Source organism: Mytilus galloprovincialis, chromosome 1 (genome assembly GCF_965363235.1).
Source record: "Mytilus galloprovincialis chromosome 1, xbMytGall1.hap1.1, whole genome shotgun sequence".
In the NCBI taxonomy this organism is placed as follows: domain Eukaryota; kingdom Metazoa; phylum Mollusca; class Bivalvia; order Mytilida; family Mytilidae; genus Mytilus; species Mytilus galloprovincialis.
The window spans coordinates 76737488-76763192 of NC_134838.1; the positions used below are offsets into that span (position 1 = coordinate 76737488).

At 31.0% G+C, this 25705-nt stretch overlaps 2 protein-coding genes across 17 annotated transcripts in view; one reads left to right on the top strand and one right to left on the bottom strand.

Moving 5' to 3' along the window:
- The window catches only part of LOC143084604 (single-stranded DNA-binding protein 3-like), a 78133-nt gene extending 71877 nt beyond the window's left edge, over nucleotides 1-6256 (top strand). For 12 of the 16 annotated variants that reach the window (XM_076260835.1, XM_076260843.1, XM_076260837.1 and 9 more), the window contains one exon: nucleotides 1410-6256. In XM_076260835.1, coding sequence (XP_076116950.1) covers nucleotides 1410-1517 — 108 coding nt within the window. In that variant the 3' untranslated portion in view covers nucleotides 1518-6256. Of the gene's footprint in view, nucleotides 1-374 lie in introns of all 16 variants that reach the window. The other 4 variants (XM_076260842.1, XM_076260845.1, XM_076260840.1 and 1 more) reach the window with 2 other exon arrangements.
- A 4070-nt stretch (nucleotides 6257-10326) lies between these two features.
- LOC143084819 (chloride channel CLIC-like protein 1) lies at nucleotides 10327-24449 on the bottom strand. Its single transcript, XM_076260886.1, has 8 exons — nucleotides 24333-24449; nucleotides 22027-22173; nucleotides 21247-21504; nucleotides 20503-20724; nucleotides 18428-18568; nucleotides 17269-17463; nucleotides 14462-14743; nucleotides 10327-13139 (listed from the first exon to the last, which is right to left on the bottom strand). Exons 2-8 carry the CDS (start codon nucleotides 22165-22167, stop codon nucleotides 12798-12800), a joined length of 1581 nt encoding a protein of 526 aa, XP_076117001.1. The 5' UTR covers nucleotides 22168-22173; nucleotides 24333-24449; the 3' UTR covers nucleotides 10327-12797.
- Nucleotides 24450-25705: the final 1256 nt, after the last annotated feature.

The following is a 25705-nucleotide window of genomic DNA, read 5'->3' on the forward strand; positions in this document are numbered from 1 at the left end:
GACATAATTCCAATGTTTTAGTCACATGATTGTCATGTGATTTGTATCAACCAATCATTCAATACCTTCTCTTGTTTTTATCAAACTTTTTCATTTGGACAATCTACAGTTTACTTGTGTGCATCTGTAGGTGTTTTCAATAGATGGAAATTATCAAACCATTTTAAATAGTAGAAGCACTTCATTTTGTATTTATATAATCAGGAACTGGTTCTTAAGCAATAATTGAGAGAGAATTTCCAGGTTTTATGGACAAGCACAGATACATCATCAAAGATTGTTGAATATTATCATGTACATATTTACAGATCTGATGAAATCACCTACAGTTGCATATAAATCCATATAATGAATGAAATCAACCATATTTGCAGGTATGGCTTGATTCCCAGTAGTAGGCGCAGTTCAATCGACATTGCTCAGACAGCACTTATCTCGTTCTAAAAATAGATCTGATGAAAGAATTTCTTTCTTTTGTACTAATCTGATTGTAAATTGATGATATTGTTTTATTTATTGTATGTTACTGTATATACGGTGTTTTGTCTGTGTGTATGACTCTTTAACCATCACAATACATGCTTCATTTTCACCAACGGCTACCTAATCTCTTTGCATGCCAGATCTCAAATAGCTTCTTTCTGTCATAACTATTGCTTGTCATTTTAAGTTTGTTTTTCCTCTTTTTATATTTTTGACTCATTTAGTTTCTTTATTTACTTATATTGCTTAATCTGAATAAAGACAATATAATCAAACAATCTTGATGGATAACGCTAGGTGTGGATCCAAGATGACATAGTGGACTAACAAGCAGTGGAGTGGATTAGAGGGTGTTTTTAGTAGATGAAGTTTTGGATCCACACCTATTACATGAAATTGTTGCCCAGTGTTTTCTCGTATGGTCGTCAGTTCTTTGAATGCTGATCCAAATCGCACATGTTTACATCACCAAAATGAGCATGTCTGCACATAAGAGAAAGTTGATTAGAAAGAGAAGGGTGCTGGTTTCTCTCAAGTCAGTCAAGCATGTCAATTGAAGCACCAACTAATATACATCTCTCATCCTAATCCAAAGTCATCTGAAAATTCTCACTTTCAAATCATCCAGTATACTGTCTTTCTTCTGGTATATTTTATAGCATGACTTAACGTCTGTAGAAATCATTTGTTGTCAGCATGCCAAAGTAAGACAGGTGATAATTTTTTAAAACTTTCACATACCTGTCAAAAAAGAAAATTAAAATTCTTCAAAAATTAGATATCAGTAGGGGAGTACACTTTTTTTTTATCAAAATTTGCACATTTGGTCACAGTTTTATTGATGGGTGCACTCGATTCAACCTGCTATAAGGTGCATTTGACAGGTGTGTGGGACCTCAACTGATAGATCTGTTGTACCTTTGCAGGAACACAATGAATCTGCTGCAATCCTAAAGATAAAAGAATCTATGCAGGAAGAGGCAAAACGATTTGAAAAAGACGATCACCCAGAATATAACTTTATGGCACCATGATAAAAAAAATCTCGCGTAGAATTGTTAACAATAGTCATGTAAATTATAATTGTTATTTATAATTTTTTTTGTACACATATGACATTTTATCAGTCGCGTTAAGCATGCATTTCTTTCTCGGAACTGTATGTGTTTGGGTAGGGGGGAAATATGATATCTCTATGGTGCTGTTCCATTTATCATTTGCTACATAATTGGATGGTTTTACTAAAGATGGGAGCCTAGTACACATCATTCCAGTACGAACAAAAAACTCGTGTTTAGAATCAAATAAGTCAAAATTAACACCTGTTCTTGTGATTTTGGAAATTTTTTATTTGAACCATTTTATTTTCTAGTCGTTAGCGCCTGATTGTCGTGCCTAACCATGAACGCTTTTGTTTAAGTGCTATTCTCCTTGTTTTTATTCACTTTATATTAAATCATATTTTTTCAGAACTGCCAAATTTCATTGGTGTATGGTTTGTAGGGTGCTTTTGTTTGAATTTCTTGGTGCAAGAAAAAAATGCATTTTATAACTCATAAAACTACTCATTTTTTACGAATTATTTCGCTCCTTATCTTGGTCAAATCTTGCATTGTAAGCAAAGGGTAAAAGGTTTCATAAAAGAGGACAAGATTGAATTTGTCAGGTTATTTTAAGGGTACATCAGGATTGTTTGAACAAGGAATAGTCTTTTAAGCCAAAGCTGCCTTTATGTTATATCATTTTAGCTTGTAGAAAGCTAATTATGTCTTTTGCTTTAGTATTAACATGATTTAACAGAATTTTATACTCATTTTCTTCCTTTTTTGTTAATCTGCATGACCATTTTGATGATGAAGCCCTTCATTTCATGGGCTTTGTGTAAAAATGATGGACATGTGAAAAAAATTGGGTATGATGCAAAAAAGAAAATAATCATTATTTCCAGCTGATTATTTAAAAGTTTGGAAAGTGTGAATGTTTTGAAATTCATGGTGTCAAGACATAAAACCACAGATAATAATTGCTATTTGTTAAAACATATTTCTAACTACTATATGATAGTCTTTCCACTTTTTACAGCTTTCTTTTTTACTAATATGCCATTTGATGGCCATCTTCACACTTGGCTTTTGGCTTAGAGATTATTCTTAGGTTTGCACATCCTAAAAATGGTATAAACCAGGGAAATGGTACAATCTTCCCAATATAATTTTTTTTTATGGAGAATAGTGACTTAAAGTAGAAAAAGATAACAGGGGAGACAATTTTTTAGTCAATTAAAGTGTCTAAGAAAATGACCTAGTAAAATATTTTGAGATTGAAAGGGTTTTCAGAGGGGCATACTTAACAAAAAAGAAATGTGTTTCTGTCCTTTGGTTGGTGTGTGTTGTCTCTTTGACACATTCCTCATTTCCATTATCAATTTAATTGTTATTTTACATCCAACTTGTACGATATTTTCCTGGTTTATCCCGATCTGCACCTCAAGTAGACTTGATTATAAGATTATATTGTGTTGTACTTTATCCATGGTGTTGTTTCCTCCCAATGGAACTAAAGAATGTAAAGGGAGATAATCATGTAAAGAAAGATAATCATGGCCAAATTCTATTGGTGTCATTTCTGAAAAGGTAAGTTCAGATTCTCATGATTTCAGATGCAATTGAGAAAGAAATTTACTTTGAAATTTGACAAACTAGTGCTTCATATCAAATTTGTCAAATAGCATTGCAAAAACAATCATGAATTTTAGATCTAATCTAACTGATTGTTTTGAAAATTTTACCTTTGGGCCATAAAATTTACACATGTAGTAAACCACCATGGATAAAAGTAATTAAACAGAAAGAGAATATTTTGTACTTAATTAATCTTATTTACTGTTAGGAATTTGTAAAAGATTCAAGATATTTATTTCTTGTGCAGCCTTCTTTTCAAAGACCTCTCAGTCTTATACACATTTTCTTTTGAGTGCAAATTATTTTTCAGATTGTTGCTGGGCTATTTAAAAATAATTTTGATATGTAACTTGTAAGCTGTTGATGTAAACATGATCGCTGTTGGTGTCCATCTTGAAAGCTGCGGATGTTCAATTTGATAGTTCAATGTTGAGGTCAAAGTTGACAGCCGATGACAGCTGTTGAGGTCAAAGTTACTCAGACGGAACGTTAGATTAAGGCTCTTCACCTGAATCAGCCGACTTATTTTTATTTCAACAGCTTTTTAAATAGTCCATGTAACAATCTAAAAGTGATTTGACCTCTTAACGAAACTAATTATATAATGAAATACATATTTTTGTAGTTTTCGCAATTGACCAAAACTGCTTTCCTACTAATGATGTTTAATATTTATCTTGGAAAACTTTATAACTTTATAGTCTGTACTTCTTTTTCCAAACCACAGCTCTTGAATTTTTACTTAGAATCTGTGGGTTCAACATTGTAGCCAATTTTTGTAAAAGGTCTGTGGTTGTGACTCAAATGTGGGGAAATCATTAATATGTCATTAATCTTAACTGGTACAATTGTTTATATGAAATCATTAAATTTCAAAAATGTGTTGTAATTTTAAATATTGGTATCTCATTTTGGCATAATATTTTTTTTCTGTTATATTTGTTTCAAAACCAAAGACTTTAGTTCTTTACTTTAAGCTAGTTTAGGAATCTCAACAAGGATGTTTTTATTTCTTTAAAGCCTTTAACTTTTTTTAATAATGCAAATCCTTAATTTACTTTTAGGGCACCCAATCAACTTCTGTGTTTGACATTCACTTGTTTATAAATCACCTTTTCATTTTTATGTGACCTAAAGACAATTTATTAAGTTGTACTGATCTTGGTTGCAGTTTTCTTTTGTTTAGGTTGTAAGGATTTTTCATATTTACATTAATGTATTGAACATGTGTCTGTCATCACATGTGAGATCTCCCATGTGACATTGGTCAGATGACTTAACTTGTGTGTCAGATAACCATTGTGCGACTGTATGAATAGAATTTCATATTGAGTGTATTTATATTTGTACCATGAAAATCATTCATCAAATAGGAAGAAAGTTGTTGTGATTTAGGGAATAAAAGATGAGAGAATGAAATTGCATCGTGTTTATTTATAATAAAAGTCTCATGTAGTTACATTTGCAATACTTGTACATTCATGTGAAGTTAAATGTTCTGAATTTTTAAATTTTTTATAAACAACATATGTACAAATGACATTTGTGTTACCATAGTGACTGTAGATTTGGTGTCATATTTGATTATGGAAAAACCATGTAGACATTCAATTTTTGTTGTCCATTTTGTAGCAGTAGTGCTGTTTAAAAACTGTGAAGACAGTCATCCCTGATATTTTTCCAAACGTCATATAGGCTTTGGGAATTGAAAACAAGCACAATTTGAAAATAGTAAATAATACAGTTGAACTGCCAATCTATAAAATGTTTATTTACGGGAGTTTAAACTTTTCAACATATCAGAAAATTGAATTTATTTCAAATCAATTATTATAAAATTTTTGATGAATTTTAAATCAATCTGTGGAACAGAATTTTTATGATTAATATTGGATGAAGCTTTGTGATGTTTATATTTGTTAAGTTATGATAAAGCCTTTACATTGCCAACAAATTATGAAAAAAAAATGTTAATTTAATAAGCATTTATTGTGTTTCTAGAAGGTTGAAGAAATGAGAAATTGCCAGTTCCTGTTATTATACAAAACTTTGTAATTATAAATCTAAAAAATGTCTTGTATTTTCTAGATTCTCATCTATGCTAATTCAGTAATATGCCACATACATCAAATTTTCTTACTTCAAATTTTGATAATATAAAGGTAAATTTCATGTTAAACTAGAAAACAGTTCAGCTCTATTTACCGGTAAATATAATAAATAATAAAAAAAACTTTCCCAACACATCATTTTGTAATGGTTAAATTAGAATCTAGGCCTAAAAATTCATACCCAATATAATGCCATAAGAAGACTACCTCATATTGAGGGTTTTTCAGCAGTAAAACCTTCAATTTTAAATATTCTGTCAAATTCCACATACAGTGAAATCCACTGCACCATAGTTTACGCAAAGTCTCTGAAGAGTTGTCTCCCATTCTTATTTATTTTTAGGTCATAGAAATGTGATGATTGTTTACATTTATCATAGGTTAATGTTGATACAATTGCAGCTATTAAAATTATGCATTTTGTCATAAGAATCATAATTCATGTCAGACAGTTAGAATAGTTAAATGACCAAATTTGCATCATTAAATCTAAGTTGTGACCAACGCCATTTTGTTTGTATGAAATCATTTTTTTTATATAAAAAATAAACAAAACATACAAAGCATATCAAATGCAATTCTGTCAACACTAACGGATGATAAATGATTTTGTTTATATATATATATTTGTTGAACAAAACTTGTATTTATTACTCATTGTTTATAGATCTGCAATGCTTTGTAAATTGCCGTATACATATTTTTATGAACGTCATTGATGTAAAGGGAGATGAATCATTGTTTTTCTTTTGTTTATTTTTCGAAGCCCTCATCATCATCATCATCATATCTTTTTTTTTCTTTATGTTTACAAACCACAAACACATTTCACAATCAAAAGACAATTTGGCAATATTGTAATATAAAAATCATTTTACACAGGAGGTCTGTGTTGTAATGTTGTGTATCGTGTCAACTGTAGTGATGAGGGCTCTATATATATATATATGATGTTAATAAAATATCAGAGAGACCATGCAATCATTGTCTTCTTATTATTTAATTGGCTGCTTCACTTGCACATTAAAGGCAAAAGATATTAGGAATAGTGAACTGATATAAGAGGTCTTTAAACACATTAGCTCCAAATGAAGATAGATATATTATTTAACAGTAGGAATGAATGTACTGAAAAGATGTACAAGATACTAGTAATATATTTGATTCATTCAATTTTGGTGGGCAAATGTATGGTTTGAGAATGATATATGACAAATGCCTTTTATCCTTGATTTTATGCTTATGTGTTAAATCTGTATGATTATTGGTTATCTTAGATCATCTGAATATACAATATTAAGTTGAGAATAGAAATGGGGGATGTGTCAAAGAGACAAAACAAGCTGTATGGAAGATATTAGTTCAAAGTTTATTCAAGAAACATGTTTCTTCCTGTTATCCTGAATTTTATGTTTTTAAGGTCAATTGTAAAATCAATATGTGTACTGTAAATTCAAAAATCATTGCATGCATTTATTATTGCAATTTTGACATTTGAGACTTGAATGCTATTTTAGATACGATAAAGATAAAGATATTTTATTTCCTAATCATAGGGCTCATAACAAGCATGTAATCACATAAAGTAAAAATAAAAAGCCTTTCTCTCCCACTAGCATACACTCACACATACAACTATCGTTCTGATTAAGGATGATTGATTTAACAGTACAACATGCAAATGAAAAAGATAATTTTATGATTTGCCATACTGAGAAAAATCCTTTATAACACAGCCCCGTTTTCGCAATAATAAAAACAGCACAATAATTTCTGAATTTACAGTAATTGTTATACGACCCCAAAAATTATATCGTATATTGGTATGATGTTGGCGTCGTCGTCTGCGTCGTCCGAATACTTTTAGTTTTCGCACTCTAACTTTAGTAAATGTGAATAGAAATCTATGAAATTTTAACACAAGGTTTATTACCACAAAAGGAAGGTTGGGATTGATTTTGGAAGTTTTGGTCCCAACATTTTAGGAATTGGGGGCCAAAAAGGGCCCAAATAAGCATTTTCTTGGTTTTCGCACTATAACTTTAGTTTAAGTAAATAGAAATCTATGAAATTTTGACACAAGGTTTATGACCACAAAAGGAAGGTTGGGATTGATTTTGGGAGTTTTGGTTTCAACAGTTTAGGAATTAGGGGCCAAAAAAGGGCCCAAATAAGCATTATTCTTGGTTTTCGCACAATAACTTTAGTATAAGTAAATAGAAATCAATGAAATTTAAACACAAGGTTTATGACCACAAAAGGAAGGTTGGGATTGATTTTGGGAGTTGAGGTCCGAACAGTTTAGGAATTAGGGGCCAAAAAGGGGCCCAAATATGCATTTTTCTTGGTTTTCGCACCATAACTTTAGTATAAGTAAATAGAAATCTATGAAATTTAAACACAAGGTTTATGACCATAAAAGGAAGGTTGGGATTGATTTTGAAAGTTTTGGTCCCAACAGTTTAGGAATAAGGGGCCCAAAGGGTCCAAAATTAAACTTTGTTTGATTTCATCAAAAATTGAATAATTGGGGTTCCTTGATATGCCCAATCTAACTGTGTATGTAGATTCTTAATTTTTGGTCCCGTTTTAAAATTGGTCTACATTAAGGTCCAAAGGGTCCAAAATTAAACTTAGTTTGATTTTAACAAAAATTGAATCCTTGGGGTTCTTTGATATGCTGAATCTAAAAATGTACTTAGATTTTTGATTATTGGCCCAGTTTTCGAAGTTGGTCCAAATCAGGGTCCCCAAATTAAACTTTGTTTGATTTCATCAAAAATTGAATAATTGGGGTTCTTTGATATGCCAAATCTAACTGTGTATGTAGATTCTTAATTTTTGGTCCTGTTTTCAAATTGGTCTACATTAAAGTCCAAAGGGTCCAAAATTAAAAACAAAAATTGAATTCTTGGGCTTTTTTGATATGCTGAATCTAAACATGTACTTAGATTTTTGTTTATGGGCCCAGTTTTCAAGTTGGTTCAAATCAGGATCCAAAATTATTATATTAAGTATTGTGCAATAGCAAGAAATTTTCAATTGGAGAGTATTCAGCAATAGCAAGAAATCTTCAATTGCACAGTATTGTGCAATAGCAAGAAATTTTCAATTGCACAGTATTGTGCAATAGCAAGAAATCTTCAATTGCACAGTATTGTGCAATAGCAAATATTTTCAATTGCACAGTATTGCGCAATAGCAAGAAATATCTAATTGCACAATATTGTGCAATAGCAAGAAATTTTCATATTTTCAATTGGAGTTATCTTTCTTTGTCCAGAATAGTAGTTGAATCAACCTAAATCATTGCTTTATACAATATACAATGTATATTCACTTTTACTACCAACTGATAAATTAAAACAATCTTTACCATTCAGTGATAACAAGCACTTTTTTTACATTTTAATATGTATTTAAATGAGTAGTTATTGTTGCAAACTCCATTAGAAATTTGAATTGAGATCAGTTTTGGAATAAGGGAAAGGGGGATGTGGAAAAAAAATTGGGGGGGGGGGGGATTCAATTTTTTTCATTTCAGATTTCATAAATAAAAAGAAAATTTCTTCAAACATTTTTTTGAGAGGATTAATATTCAACAGCATGGTGAATTGCTCAAAGGCAAAAAAAAATTTAAGTTCATTAGACCACATTCATTATGTGTCAGAAACCTATGCTGTGTCAACTATTTAATCACAATCCAAATTTAGAGCTGAATCCAGCTTGAATGTTGTGTCCATACTTGCCACAACCGTTCAGGGTTCAACCTCTGCGGTCGTATAAAGCTGCGCCCTGCGGAGCATCTGGTTTCATATCATATCATATTGCCTTCAGCACATGGGTTCCTTGAATCAATCTACAGCCAGGGCAAACCCCAAACCATAAAATTATTATTTGCTTCTCCACAAGCCACATAGGATTAAGGAGTAAGGGCAGACTTTGCTCAAGTCAGTAAAAGGTTTCAATAGAATATTGTTTCTTGGGGAATAGTACCTTGTGAGCTAACATGAAAAATATTTAACTCTATGATGAAAATTTTAGAATGGAAATTGGGAATGTAGACTACCATTCTCTAACTTTAGTTTGCCTCAACCAAATGTTATGAAACCTAAATATTTCCACAAAACACAGAACAAATTAGAATTTTGGGGGTTGTAAAATTTTGTTCAGTTCTGGAGTTGTGTCCTTTTATGAAGTTATATGCTAGCTGGGGCATCATCTGTGTCCCATTGACACATTCCCCATTTATTGAACATAGAAGTCAATCAATCTAAATACTTAATTTGGTGTTTGGAGCACTTTTGTACCCAATGACTGACCAACATGTCAGTCCTTGTCATAATACTTTCGTGCACAATACATGAATCAATATTTACAAACATTACTACCAATGCCATCACTGTTTGGGGGAAAATGTAAAACTTTTTGGGAGGAATTTTAAGCCATTTTTTTTAGTAATTGGGAATTTTCTCTAGGGGAAAAGGCCGAATTTCGGCTGTAATTTGAGGCAAACAATATCACTGAAATGTGTTTTCTGGCTTGGTACAACACAATTTGTTAAATTTTTAATTAAGTTCACAATACACACTTTAATTTCTTTTGGCAATGGTCATGTAATGTATCTTTTTGCCCTGGTATTGCCTATCCTTATTTTGAGGTATAACTTGTACTCATTGCAGTTAATTTCATTCAAAGTGTCAAACTGGTAAGATGTCTAGAAATTGTGTTTATATATCCTCACTTTTATGCAACTTAATACACTACATCTTAGTGTTATTGACATATAGTAAAGAATATCTTCCAGACATCTTTTAATAAGTCATCTTGAACTGTCAGAGAGATGTGAACTTTTGCTCAATGTTGTAGGTCTGAATTTGACTTTCAGATGAAGAACAACAATGAAGGAGCTATGTCTTTGCTCTGGGTTTTAAGTCCTTGTAGTGATTTTGTGGTGTGAATTAATACACCATATCCATTTCTTCTGTACATCATCAAGAACAAGCATTGTTTCCCCCCGTTATAAACTGGCAGGAAAATAAGACAATACATTTTTTTTTCTTTTCATTAGCAATTTTACTATCGCCTGAAACAGTTGTTCAGAATATTATAAAGTATACATTGTTAGAAAAACAAATATATAATTGCAAACTTTTATCACTGTAACAAATGTGAATACAATTTACAAAATTCATCAATCACTTCTTTCTAAACAAAACATAAAAAATGTTCATAATATCTTACACAATAGTAAGTACACATGTACATGCATATGGCACATTTTTTAAATTGTAGAACAAAAATATATAAATTTTAGCACTTACTGTGCACAAGTTCACCTTGTAGATAAATAAGATTTGGTATGGTTGCTAATGAAACAAGTATCCACCCGAGACCAAAGCGCAAGTATGTGAACAACTATGGTTCTTTGACGTTAATATCGATCTTAGGCATCACTGTTAAAAAATTTCAGTCAGTATCTCATATTTCATTGAAAATTTGAATCTTTATATAGATTAAGAGAATCTACTACAGGGATTATATTCCAGTGGAAAAAATACTATAAAACTTGAACTTTACAAAGTTAATTAAGAAAAAAAAAATACATCTTTCATTGTTACTGGCAGGATATACAAGACTAAATAATAATATTCACTTCTTTAAAGACAATTTTGAGTGGTAAGGTTATTTCTATCTGGTAAGTAAGACCTGGCAGGACCTATCTGGGAAACACGGTAGACAATCTAACAATAAGCTGTTCCAATACATTGTGTTGCTTCTTCAGACCATATATTACGTTGGCGCTCCTAGGTAGGAGGAACATATAGAAATTCCTCGTTACATGCCATCTTCGACTGTACATATTATCCTTTGGTCTTTGGAGGATAGTTGTCACATTATCAACCATACAAACATACATAAAAAGCAATATCTTTTTCCTGGGATTGCGATAAAATAATCCTGTTCTCAAGAATACATTCAAATACATGTACATATATCAATAACTGACTCATTCACTAATATAAGAATCAGATTTTGGCAGCATCGAGAACTTTTACATACATTTGTTTACAATTCAGAGTGAAATAATATTTAACTGGATTTGACTGAAAATCAACAAAATTTTATCTTTTCATAAAAGGAGAATGTTAACCTTATTTATTTTTTATTTTACAGCTATTAATGTAAATAATATCCCTCAAAAATTTAAAATCTTCTTTACATTTAGATAGTTTTAGGTTTTCCTTTCAATTCAATAATGATTTCCAAATCTTTTAACTTTATAAATAGGTCATATTTCTAACCATAATTTCTCCAAAAAAAAAGTAGTGAGACAAATAACCAAAACACACTAAGGCGTCCATTTCAGAATAATTCAGAAGAAAAAATATCCACTATATATTAAATTGGGTATTTAACCCATACATAAAAAAATAGCAGAAATCGTCTATATCAACAAATACAAAAAGTAATCATGGTAATGTACAACAAGATCCCTGCATTTACATTTTACATGAAAAAAAATACAATGTACTGTGTTTCAAAAGTCAAGAGGATAAAGCTAAAGGTAAATTTCACTAAAGGACTATAGCTTATGCTGGGTCTATTAGGAAAAAATATCATGTAAAAATATTCTAAATATTGTAACATGTTTAACTTCGAACATTTCATTGAAGTCCAAAGCCATTATTCCATGTAAAATTAGTAAAAAAACAACAACCTATAACTTGTTGTTATATAATTACAATCAAAATATAAGCAAAGTATCTGCAGGGGTAAAGAAAACAGTCTATAACTGTATGATTTCAGAATAGCACTTTATTTGTAGTCATGACATTATCATTAAATGTTGACATTCAGCAGAAATGCACTGATAATGTCATGCTACAGGTTTATAATATATTAACAGATTGGTATTTAACACCGATTTCAACACTATTGTGCTATACATGGCGGTAGGTTTTTATTGGCGGAAGGAGTCGGAGTGCACAGAAAGAACAATCAACCTTTAGTAGGAAAACTGAAAATCCTAGTCAACTAAGATTGACAATGAGTGCACCTGCCCTGTGCAGGATTCACAACTTCAGTGTTGACTGGCTATTGATACAGTAGTTCACCTACTTAGACCAGTATGACACTGAGACCCTTTTAAGACATATAGGCAGACATGGAATACATTTTCACATTATTGAAGAATATCTGCCAAAAACATTGTTGCTAACAAAAAATCATATTCTTTATCAATTGCTACTTGTTTCTATTGAAGGAATTCATCTGTATATAATATACTTTTGCTTAAGAAGTTCCAAACCGACAAAGTTGTCTCCCCTAGAAATGGGTAGAATTATTAGAAACAAAAAATATACAACACATGAATACTAAAGGGAACCAATTATGAAATAATCTCAAACACACAATAAATTATTACACATAACATATCTTTCCATTTGATATCTAGATGAAAATGAGACATTTGAGATGAAATGATAAATCATCACAACAATCACAATAATCACAATAATCATGAATTAGGACCAATATTATCTACTGGTGTTGCCCCACTCGGCTGCATCACTTTTGTCACTGATTCCTGCCTAACCACAACTTCCTCAGTAACAGAAAAAGAATCGTCTGAACACGGAATAGGAGATTTTATCTCAGTTTCTGATGAAGATTCGAAACTAATGTCACTTCTGTTAAAGACAATAGCTGACTGAGATGAGGGAAGAGTTGGAGGAGGAACGTTAATCGTCATGGCAGCAGCCGTATATTCTATTGATCTTGTCTGTATTTCTCCCATTCGTTTTAATTCGTCTGCCATGCGGGTTTCTGAGTTTTCTATGCTGCCTACTAGAGCCTCAAGCTGAAATAATAATGATAAAATTTGTTATTTTATTTTATAGTGCAATTATTCACACAGAACATGACATTTTTATGTTAACCATCCAGAGTGGAGAAATATTGTAATGCACTAGATTTGGAGGTAGAATTTGTTTCTATAATAATTTTTAGATTATACAAAGGCACCCTAAATCTAGTGATCTGCAAAATCATTACTTTTTTATATGTAACTACATCAGACATGGTTGCCTTATTTAGTAACGTCACAATAGGAAATTCAGAGGAAAGCAAGAAAATTAGTAGTCATAATTGAAGTTTGACCAATGGAGAACTGAGATGAAAAGAATTACACATTGATTAAATTAAGGAAGTTAGCTTGTCATGTTTTTGGATTTTTGTCAGATTTTGGAATCCTCTGGTTTTATCCATTTGAATGCCTTACAAAAATTTGCCCATTGACCCCCATTTTTCTTTTTATAAATCTTTAACATGTTTAATGATAAGCCATCTGTAAAAGTCTTATAAAATTTGGATTATATTTTAAAAGTTTTTGAGAACTTAAACTTGTCAATGATAAAGCTATGAAAAGTCAAGAGAGAATATTTTCCCGCCAAAATTTCAATGGCTAAAACCTCAAAAACAAGCACATTAGGAATTTTGGTCGGTACTGCTCTTCAACTTCGTACTTTATTTGGCCCTTTTAACTTTTTGGATTTGAGCGTCACTGATGAGTCTTTTGTAGACGAAACGCATGTCAGGCATATATACAAAATTTAGTCCTGGTATCTATGATGAGTTTATTGACCTATGTATTTTTTTTGCTCCTTTGATTCCTTTATTAATCCCTGGCCAATATAAACTAGTATTTTGAAAAGTTTTGAAACTGAGAAGCGAACTCTCTTAAAATAGTCAACCAGTCAGAAAATAGATATATCAGCTATACTGTGACCTATAATTGCTTATAACCACTTAATTTTAACTCTGGTGGACAGTTGTCTCATTGACAATCATACCACATCTTCTTATCTTAATATTTGTCACTGTTCACATGTTAACACAGAAATAGTTTTATTTCATAACTGCTAGTAGTGATATTGGTATCTTATTAAAAACAAACTGGAGGCAAATAAACGGAAAGTGTAATAAGCTATATTCTCTCCCTAACTACTGTGGATTAATTCATTTTTCTTAAAATTAGAAAATTAGTAATTTGTTGAACATTAAAATTATGTGGTTCCCCTCTGACCACGAAATGCAAGAAAATTGGTATCCAACGAATTAATAATGAATCCACAGTATGTTCTATGCAATTCATAATTATTTTTTGGTGTCTAATGATCTGACCTGTTTCTTCACATCATCTATGGCCTGAGTATTATCTGTTGTTCCTCCTCCTGTTACCATGACAACAGGACTTGGTTCAATGGACACCCAAAATGGAAGTCTGATACTATATCCAAACCACATAAACAAAAACAAGAAAAAGAACAACGAAAGTGTAACTATAGCAACTGGATATAAAGTTAGTGGTAAGTCAATTAATAAAGCTCTCATGAATTCACTAAATGCTGTCCCGATATCCTTCAAGGGAGATAAGAAAAACCTGACAAATGTCACTGCTATTGCCTGAAATTAAACAACTAAATCAAATACATGTATATATATCAAATACTACAACATTTTGGAGCATTTTAATTGCATGCACAATTTTTAAAACTAGCATGTTTTAAAAGGAAACTTGCTGTTACATTCCAAGATGAACTGTACATTTAAATACAACTGTTCAATGGAAACTAGTTTTCATATACTTTGCTGAAGATAATATACATGTATTGTTATCAAAGGTCATTTGGATTGCTGTCTCACTAACATATATCTTATACATAATTTTTTTCATGCACATTTTAATATTCAAAATAGTGCTTATTTTCAAAAGATTTCTTATGTAAATAGTCAGAAAAGATCCATTTAAAAGTAACAACACTTGGATACCTTATGTCTAGTTATTCACAATATTTACTCTCTTCTTGTTTTTTTTTGTGTTGTTGGGTTATTGTGTAATTGATGAATACCCCATATCTTCTTTCATTCATTCTTAAAAACTTTTCAATAGGGTAAACAATTTAAACTTAGGAGTAGTAGGAATATTGATGAGGAGTTGGAAGAGACCATATATTAAAATATAGGGGTAGACAGGTTCAAAACAACTTTTCACACACAATTATACACATACATGTGAACCTCCCGACGGGAGTACAAAACTCCCGTTTTCAGGGGTCTCCTCCCGTCCTCCCGTTCAGGAGAAAAAACTCCCGTGTATGAAATATTTCATGAATGAAAATTTTCAGACGCCATATTTGATCATTTCTTACTACTGTACGGGTGTAATTGACACCTGTGTTAAATTTTACCTGTACATTAAAGAAGATGTGTAATTAGTTGGATTCACTTGACAGCTGGGGTGTCAAACATACTGGTAATCAACAATGTTTACCTTTGGCTAACTGACGTTGTGTTATAAAAACGATGTGTATTGGGAATATTGAAATACATTTTTGTTACTTCCCTTTGTTTTATCCTGTTTTCAGTTATTTTGCTTTCAAAAATGTAAATTGTAAAAAGACTATGAATGATTAATATTTTAATCAAATAATCATAAACGGATGTTGATTAAATGAATTTAAATGTTTTGGGACAAATAAAAAAATATAAATTTATAAATTATTTTAGCAATCTAGACCTCCTTTCAAGGATTAAATTGAAGTTTATATTATAAATCTGTTTATCTTTTACATGAATGGAATATGCAATATGTACATTTAGACTAATAAATTTCTAGTTAACCTTGGGTTTGAGAATTGTAGATGTTAGAATATATAAGATTTTATTGTGTAAGCTAGAAATAGCAAAACATTTTACAATGTTTAAGTCTTTTTAAGTTTTCTACAAATAAGACTTTCATAATGTTTAAAAGCCATGCAGTACTACTGTTAGTGTTTGTTATTTTTTTAATTAATTTATGATGTTGCAAACAAACATGTAGAGCTTATTTCTTTCTTATTTGTCTATACATTTACCAATGATAAGGAGATGGAGACATGAATAAAAATCTATACAGATAAGATAGATAAATATAATGATTTATTTGCAAGCAGTGAACAATCATTTATCAAAAACAAAACAAAGCGAAAGAGGAAACAGATTCTTCTTAATATTTAATTTTATTCAAATAGAAAGGCAATAAGGGTACTTTAAACATATTACAATTTGTAGAAAAAACACAATTTCTACTTCATATGGTTACATTTACGACAAAATTTATGTCGATAAAAAACCTCCTGATCTGAGTCCAAATCTCCTGACCAAAATTTCCAAATCTCCTGATCTGAGTTTCACAGTCCATCACATGTATGTATACATTAAAGGAGTAGGTTCAGTAAGACCCCCTTTTGGCCCCAAAATATAGTAGTTTTACAAAATTTTGAAATTGTTATCTTTTAGTTATTTATTGGAAAGTAGAATGCTTCTGCTACATAAATATAGGCTGTTTTTGACAATACAATGTACATATATCGGGTACTGGCATCATTAAGTCATGCTAAATTACTGAAATCTTCACAATTTGAGCATTTTAGTTAAATTCTAGACGGTTTCCGTCTTAAATGAAAGTGGCCGCATTCGTGTTCATTCATAATATTAAAATTTAAGTTGTATTTGATGATAATACATAACATATATAAAGGTTGAGGATGAACACGGATGCGGCCACTTTCATTTTTGACAAAAACCATTTGAAAAGTGACGTTATTTGGCATATTTGATAGATTTTTCATATTTCAGCTTGAATCGGAGGGTTTTTAATGACTAAATCAGTTAAAATCTTTCACAAAATCTAATCAAATCAATTGAAATAGACACTTAAGTGTTTAAAAAGTGTCAAAAATCTTTCGTTAGATGAATCTGAAATTTGAGGCCAAAATCGGCTCTTACCGGTCCTACTCCTTTCTAAATGAAATTGTACAGGTTCTGGAAAAAGAGGTCCTGTCAAACTCTCCTTGATACATCCAAATTTGGAATAACCCCAATTATCAAATTCCAAAATTTAAACCAATAAAATGTAGATGGTGTTAATGTTTAAACCAAACCCTGACCTTTGTTGGGGTAACTTTAAGCAAAGGATCAATCAACATGTGTTCATAGTACTTCTGACAGTTGTCCTCCTGGAACGTAAATATATGTTTGAAGGCATGTGTATAGAATGTCAGCCAGTCCTCTTTCTCCATATCCTGAACACATTCCTTTGGAGCCTCTTTCATTGTTACAGTCTGCTGGTTTATCTGAGCTGTCTGAATAAAAACAATAAATTCATTTTTTTTCTAAATTGCTACCTTTTCAGTAAAAATATAAAAAAAAGAAAATTGTCAGACCCTGTTATTAAATTTCTGGAAGTCTTTCATTAAATTTAATGTGTAATGTGATGAAATAAAATGTAATTTAATGTAATAGATTAACATGTAGTTAATGTAATAACATGTATTTGATGTAAATACATGTAATTTATTGTAATTCAATGTAATAACATGTATTTGATGTAAATACATGTAATTTATTGTAATTCAATGTAATAACATGTAATTTATTGTAATAACATGTAATTTATTGTAATAACATGTAATTTATTGTAATTCAATGTAATAACATGTTAATTATTGTAATTCAATGTAATACGATGTAATTTATTGTTATTTAATTTAATAACATAAATTATTTAATAACATAAATTATTAAATAACATAAATTAATGTAATAACATGTAATATATTGCAATTAATTAACATAATATGTAATATGGTTTGATAAAATTTAAAGTAATGTGACTTGATCTAGATATTTGACAATTAAATAGCCTAAAAGAGGTCAAATTTAGAGTATAAGTCAATCTCAATGGGCCTTTTCCTTTTCTTTTCATATTCAATCGTTGGTTCTTAGTCGTACATTGACTGGAAGCTCTCTATTTTTATATTACCTTAATTTTGAGAACTGTTAGCTAAGGCTGAAATAAAACTATGGTACAGATTTTTATATAAAAATCTGGTAAGAATTTGACGTGTGAGAGTACTTACAAGATGGATAGATTGACATAACCCACCATTTTCATTTCCCCAGAGGCATGTTGAGTGTATGGAAATTAAAGAATGTCTCCTACAGTTAGTTGAAAAAATGATTCATGCTGCTTTAACAATCAAATGTGCTAAGTGAGAGTGATGACTAAATACAGTGATAACCAATCAATTACAAATTTAATTTTACCTGATAAAGTTCATACCAAGTCATTGGTATACTTATAAGAAACGCTAGCATTATCAGCTGTGTAACTCGTCTCCTCCATGAAATATGTAAGCCAATCTCCATGTACAGTACCATTGATATTAAACTCATTATAGTTACCATCTGAAATAGTCAAAAAACTAAAATTATAGGACAGGAAAAATAAATCCATGGACCATTCAATCAATGATAGCTAAATTAATGTAACTACAGTCGATTCCACTTAATTGCATACCGCTTAATAGCATAATTCGGTTAATTGCATACTTTTCTCCTGCACAAAACCATTTCCCATTCATCTAATGTTAAATTGTCCGGTTATATGCATAGCCTTACAAGTGGCATTTCGGTTAATTGCATAGAAAATAATCGCCAGCTAGATATGCTTGTTAAAACTGACGAGATTTTTGACCGGAAACGGCAATTTGGTAAGTATATTTTTCTTGAATGCATCATTATTTTCGTTATTATTTCACATTTACTTCTGTGTTATTTAAATAAAGTTTTAAAACCGTTTCTTTCATGTTTATATGATTATAAAAAAAAGACCTCGATGTGTACACAGGTAAAGTTTCCCATATTCTATTTTAAGCCTCGAGGTCATAAAAATGTCAACCAGCTGATTGTTGTAAAAACACAACCATTCTATGATCTTCTATTTTCAAAGATGTTAATTATTGATTGGGTTTCAAACATTGTTCATAGATTACATTTTTGGTGAATTTTTAAAACATTAACGCCTGCTAATTATCGATCATTATCAAATGTGTTAATCTCATAATTCGGCTAGGGGTGATCCACATACATTTATGTTAAATATTACAGGACATTTATATATGGTTGAAGAATTTTATAAATCAATCTTTCATTTTAAATATTTTTTTAAAAGAACATTTACTTCCAATTATTATATTTTCTACTTTTCAACACTCGTGTCTAGCAAATAACCCGTACAGGGCCCCATTACCTGTTAACTGCTTTGCATATACAAAACTAACGAGGTTAAAGTAACAGTGTTACATCACTGTGCATTCGGTAAATACTGCATATCAAAGGCAGTTCATTACACATTTATTGTTTAAAATGATTATAAACTGTGTACCATTGTTAAACAGTTTGTTATAATCAAAGCGTAACAATGTTATGTGTACATCCGGGACATAGAAACAAATCTATTTTTAGAACAATTTTATTTTCGTATGACAGGTAAAGGAAAGTCGGTACATAAATAAACTAAAAACAAAATGTGTTTATAAACTTTATTGAAAGAATGCACAATGAAATAAAATGTGTGACACTAGACAAATAACTTTTATTAGAATAAATAAGCATTCCATATGTTGTAAGTGGATTATGGACGTTCATCTTTCTTCAGGGATTTCCTTTACTGATCTGCACTACCGATGTTATTTGACTCCGTAATTTGGCATTTCGGATATAAGCATACTCCGCTTTATTGCATAATTTCGTCTGACAAATAGGCTATGCAAATAACCGGAATGTACTGTATAATCAAATTAATAATATGATCAGTATTTTTTTTTTCATGAATTATTTTGTTTTGAATAAGGCCATTAGTTTTCTCATTTGAATTGTTTCGTATTTTTCATGTCGGGTCTTTTATGGCCAACCAATCAGTATAGATTTTTCTCATTGTTCAAGACCCTACTGTTGCCTTTTATTGCTTACATCCACTTGATTTAACAATGGTGGATAGTTGTCTCACTGGCGATCATACCCCATCTCATTATTTTTATATAGGAAGATGAAGTAAGAATTCATTAGACAGTCAGTCAATAACACATAAAACAAAAAAAGTCATTCTGTTCTAAATGATTCAAAACATACAATGTGTCAAGATCTATATTATTCAAAGTGTAAACAAATTGTGGAAGAATTAACCAGAAACAACCAAGATCTTACATCAAAATGAAATAAGTATCTGGGATGCAAATTTTTTATTGTACTTATATTACTTGTTACTGTCTACTGGTCATTAATATAAACATAAGAGCTTTTACAATGACTTTAGGAATACATTAAAATGGTTATTCTACCTTTAAGACATTGTCAAGTGAAGCTCCTGTCTTTTCTTCAAACCACATGGATAATTTAGCAGCAGTTCCAACATTAGATCTCGTCACATCAGTAATCATACTGACTAAGATTTCTTGAGCATCATGAATATTTGAATTGCCGTCTGCAAACTTTTGTAAAACACCATACTGATCCTTGGATAATTTGACCCATACATGATATTCTTGTGTGGTATCTGGTGCCTAGAAAATAAGAGGTTGCTACTAAAACTACAATTTCTTTGATTGCAATCACCAATAAATGCAATTAAGACATAGTAAGATATAACTAGGCATGTATTTTATTATGTGAAAGTCTACTTTATAAGTTAGAACTTTTATTTTTCTAATGTGAATTAAAATTTGAAAAATCCATTCATCACTATTCATAATTGGTCACAAGAAATTATTTATCACAAAAAAGTACATATATTATAATAATTAACAAGAATGTGTCCATATTACACCAATGCCCCACTCACACTATCATTTTCTATATTCAGTCGACAATGAAATTTGTGCCAAAACTCTAATTTGGCATAAAAATAAGAAAGATCATATCATAACTTCAAGTATTATTAAGCAACATGTGTACTTAGTTTCAAGTTGATTTGACTTCAACTTCATCAAAAACTACCCTGACCAAAAAATTAAACCCCAAGTGGGACAGACAAACAGGCAGACAATTACTTTTTACTTGATCTTTTTTGTTCTAACCATGCTAACCTTTGATTGAAAATATGAAATCAACTTTTTAACAAATTTTCTGAACAAGACAGAACCAGGATTTCTGTCTGGTGGCTTCTGATCTTCTCGCTTTTTGTTTGTAACTTGTGGTGAATGTGTTGTAGATACAGGAGGGATGTCGTGGACTAATTTATCTGATGTGACTTTTTCCTCCTGTGAGACCTTTTCATCCTTCATGAGCTTTTCATTCTTTGGGACTTTATTTTCTTGGTTTTTCTCTTCCTTTTCTTTGTTTACCTAAAAAAAATTAATTTAAACTTTTCATTTATATACATGTATTGTTGTTTTTTTTAAATTGGGGTTTCCTTTGATATCTAGTCATATTTTAGTTTTTCATTTTTTCTCTCAATCTTACATGGATGACAATGACACTTATCAAATTGGTGATTTCAAGGTCAATTTCTGGATATAACTATTGAGATGATTTAGGGCAAAAAGGGACACAATCATAGCTAATATCTATCCTTTTTGTAAATAATACCGCTACATTGACAACAACACAATGTAGCGATATTTGATTGATTTTTTTATCTGACAACCCTTCATACCATCTGGTATCCACTTAAGGGAACTCTACCAGCACAAAACATAAGAGGTGTTGGTTCAGCAGCTCTTTATTTATCTTTTTGTAAATAAATAAAATAGTTTTATCTGTATTATCTTACTAGCATTCAAAATAGCAGCTTTAAGAACTAAAAATTCATAATTTCAAACTTTATACTGTCCCTTTGATGTCCTTATTATCCATGGTAAAGGTACCTTATTCTTCATAGTCTTTGTGACTGGATCAAAATTAACCATGTCAAAGGGATCAATGTGATCGTCATCGTGTTCTTCATCTCCATAGCAACAGGTCAGGCTTAAAACCACCAATACAACCAAGCAGTATAAAAACTTCATAATCAGCTGGAAAAAGAGAGATGTTGAAATCAATTAATTATCAAAGGATAAATATCATACAAGGCTATTTGTTAAATTATACAAAAAGTGATAATATGCAGTGAAACAACAAAAAACTGTGGAATTATGTATTTTTATGAATCAAGGATTTTTTTTATTTCATAGATATTTGATATGATATTCTGCTAAAGCCTACTTACAAGCCAACAAAATTGTACTTTGTTCAACATTTAAATTTGTGGTCAACCTACAATGTATACCCATAATTAATTGGTTGATTGGTAGCATTTGATTTTGTCTGTTTTATGGACTTCCCCTTTTTGAATTTGCCTTGGAGTTCTGTATTTTTGTATAGTTTTTTGGTATCTGTGAATAAAAATGACTTGACTTAAAACAATAGAATATCATATATGTGATTCTTCCGGCGGGAGTCAAAATCTCCCGCTTTTCAGACCCTCTTCCGTCCCTCCCGTTAAAATTTGAAATCTTTCGCTTTTTGAAAATGTCAACCTCGTAAAATTTTCAATACATATTTTTGTTTACAAAATTGATAGGGACAGAGAAAAAGTCTGAGAAACTCGAAATTGATATGGGAAAAGTCCGAGAAAAACAGAAGTTTCCTGTTGTGTCAAAGGTAAAATGAGGTCGTAAAAAAGTTAAAATCAGCCTGAGGTGTTTAGGATTAAACTATATATACAACAATAAATCAAAGATAATAGGCAATTACCTGGTGATCAACTAGCTAGTTTAAGACACAAGCCTGGTTGATTAAAAGTGAAATACTGACAAAGAATTAAATTGACTTATTGTACAAGTTGTATAAACAACGATTTATTTGATGCTGTTGAAAAAATGGAACATTTACTGAACCTCAATAAAAATGAAATCAACTCAAATATGACATTTATGGCTCGTTTTCTATCCAAGCCAATGGAATACCTATATAAGTATAGTTGTCTTGGGACTATTCTAAAATTTTAGAATTTGACAAAATGCAAACTGTATTTTATCATGTTTATCACCAAATACCCCAGCAGCAAATAAAAGAAGACCAAGTATCTAGCCAAATTCAACTAGATCTGATTTCAAATGGTGCAGATTCAGTACCAAGGGTCAAGACCATACTTACTACACTTCATGCAAAGCTGACTATGGTTGCCCTAATGACTGGACCAAACTTATGGAGACAGCTACCAACAGCAAGCCTACAACTCTATCAATTTAACACCTTCTGTTACAAGCATGTTCAGTAGTGGTACCAAAGTTGACAATGTAGCTTAATCAGAGATACTTTTTGCCAACTATGTATGATGGCTGATCACTTTATCTTGAATTATACATAATGAATAAATATTTGAAAACCCCTTATCTTTTATTTTTATCAAGTAAAAATGGATATGCAGGTTTTTGAAGGTATGGAATTATTGTTCTTTTAACCAAAAAAAAAAGGAAGATATGCAGTTTAATCACACAAAAATAACATTGTGTACGTCGATAAAAAGGTCGATAAAAAATCTCCAGTTATGAGACCAAAACTCCAGCTGAAATTTCCAAATCTCCAGTTGTGGCTTGACAACTCTGTCACATGTATGGAATATTGCATATTTCTGTGTCTAATACACAGTCTATCCAATGTTCAGTATGAATTTTTAGAGTCAGTGGCGGTGTTATAACCTGTGTCTACAGAGCCAGGGGGTCAAAACACAAGCATTTTATTAATTTCTCCGAGCAGACCAGATGTACTCCAAAATTTCTGAATAATCTAATACAAGGAGTTTTTGCCATCAATTTCAATGATACTTTGAATTAGTACTAAGATGATCCAAAACTTTCCTTGTGGCATATTTCAAGGAGTTATAAAAATCAGTTACTAGTCTGCACTCTGCATATGTGGTAATTTGGTAATCTGGCAAAACAGCCGTTCGACGTTAACTTAGAGTAATCTCGGACTAAGTTAGTCCAAATAATTATGACGTCTTGGAAGGCTATTTTAAATTTTTGCTTTAACACCTTCCTGCGTCGATGTAAGGCGTCAAAGAAAAAAAATATAAAAGTCTTTCAAGATGTCATAATTATTTGGACTAGGACTAAGTGAGTGAATGTAGCCTGTAAGACATCCTTCTTCTGTGATATGGCGTGACATACTTAGAATTTTGTGTTATTACCTTTGACACGTATTAAGTTTGATGAATTATGGTTCTTCTTCTATGAAATCTAACAATAGGGAAATGATATTAGGATAAATGAAGTACGAGTCTACTTTTCATTTGACAACAAAAGTTTAGCGGGGAAATTTTTCTAAAATTATGTACAGTGCTCCGGTCTCGAGTTCACCTCTAAAACTTTAATTTCAACATGTTAAAAGTAAGTAAGATAGCTTTATTTCTTGTAAATTTTAGTTTCCAAAAAATATTTATTATATTAGATATTGAAAAGGAAGACTAGAAAATGTCTTAATGCGAAATTATTTGTGTGCCTGTTACGGGTCTGTCTGTTGAAATTTGTTTTACCTCTCGGAATTATGACAACTCGGACCACGCTGACTCGGACCAGAACAATCCAGACCATCGTAAAGACGACTTGGACAACTTTTTAAATTAAATTCAACTTTGTATTTCCATTTCACTATATATATATATATATATATATATATATATATATATATATATATATATATATATATATATATATATATATATATATATATATAAATATATATATGTTTATTTTTTTATATAGCATGTGGTAGGTTACCTTTACGTGATTTTTGGTCTGGTGGTTATGCCACCATTCAACATCGTTATTGGTACCAATGGTCTTCATGAAAACAGTCACGACCAGGCTAGTCCAATCTAATGGTGTTACTACTAATTAATTCATCCATAACGAGATCAATTTGGCATCAATTTGTCGGATCCTTTCAATAACTCATTGAGGTTGAATAAATTTCTGAACTTTATTGTTTAGTGAGTAGTCAATAAGTTTATATGATTAATTTAAAAATATTCGTTAAAATCCTTTATACCTGAGACATATAATACAATTTTTATATGTCTCTGTTATATCCGAATATCGCAGGCTGCTCAAATTAATGTATAATTTGTATTACATTTATTGTAAAAAAAAATAGTGGCATGAAAAGAGACGTTATAATTCTTAAAATTGAATAGAAGTATAAAAAAAGTGGTCCGAGCAGACTTTCAAACCAGTGGAGGATCCAGAACTTTTCCTAAGGGGGGGGGGCCGCTGACTGACCTAAGGGAGGGGGGGGGCGCTCCAGTCATGCTTCAATGATTCCCTATATAATCAACCAAATTTTTCCCACGAAAGGGGGGCCCAGGCCCCCCCCCGGATCTGCCTATGCAAACGCGTCTGTGTTGCTTTCATAAGTAGTCAAACTGTCTTTCTATTCAATTCGAAACAACTAAAATACTGGCCAAGACAACTATGACAAATAAAAGACAACTCAGACTACTTCATTTACTTTAAAAGACAACTATGACCAAATAAAAGACAACTCGGACTACTTTAAAAGACA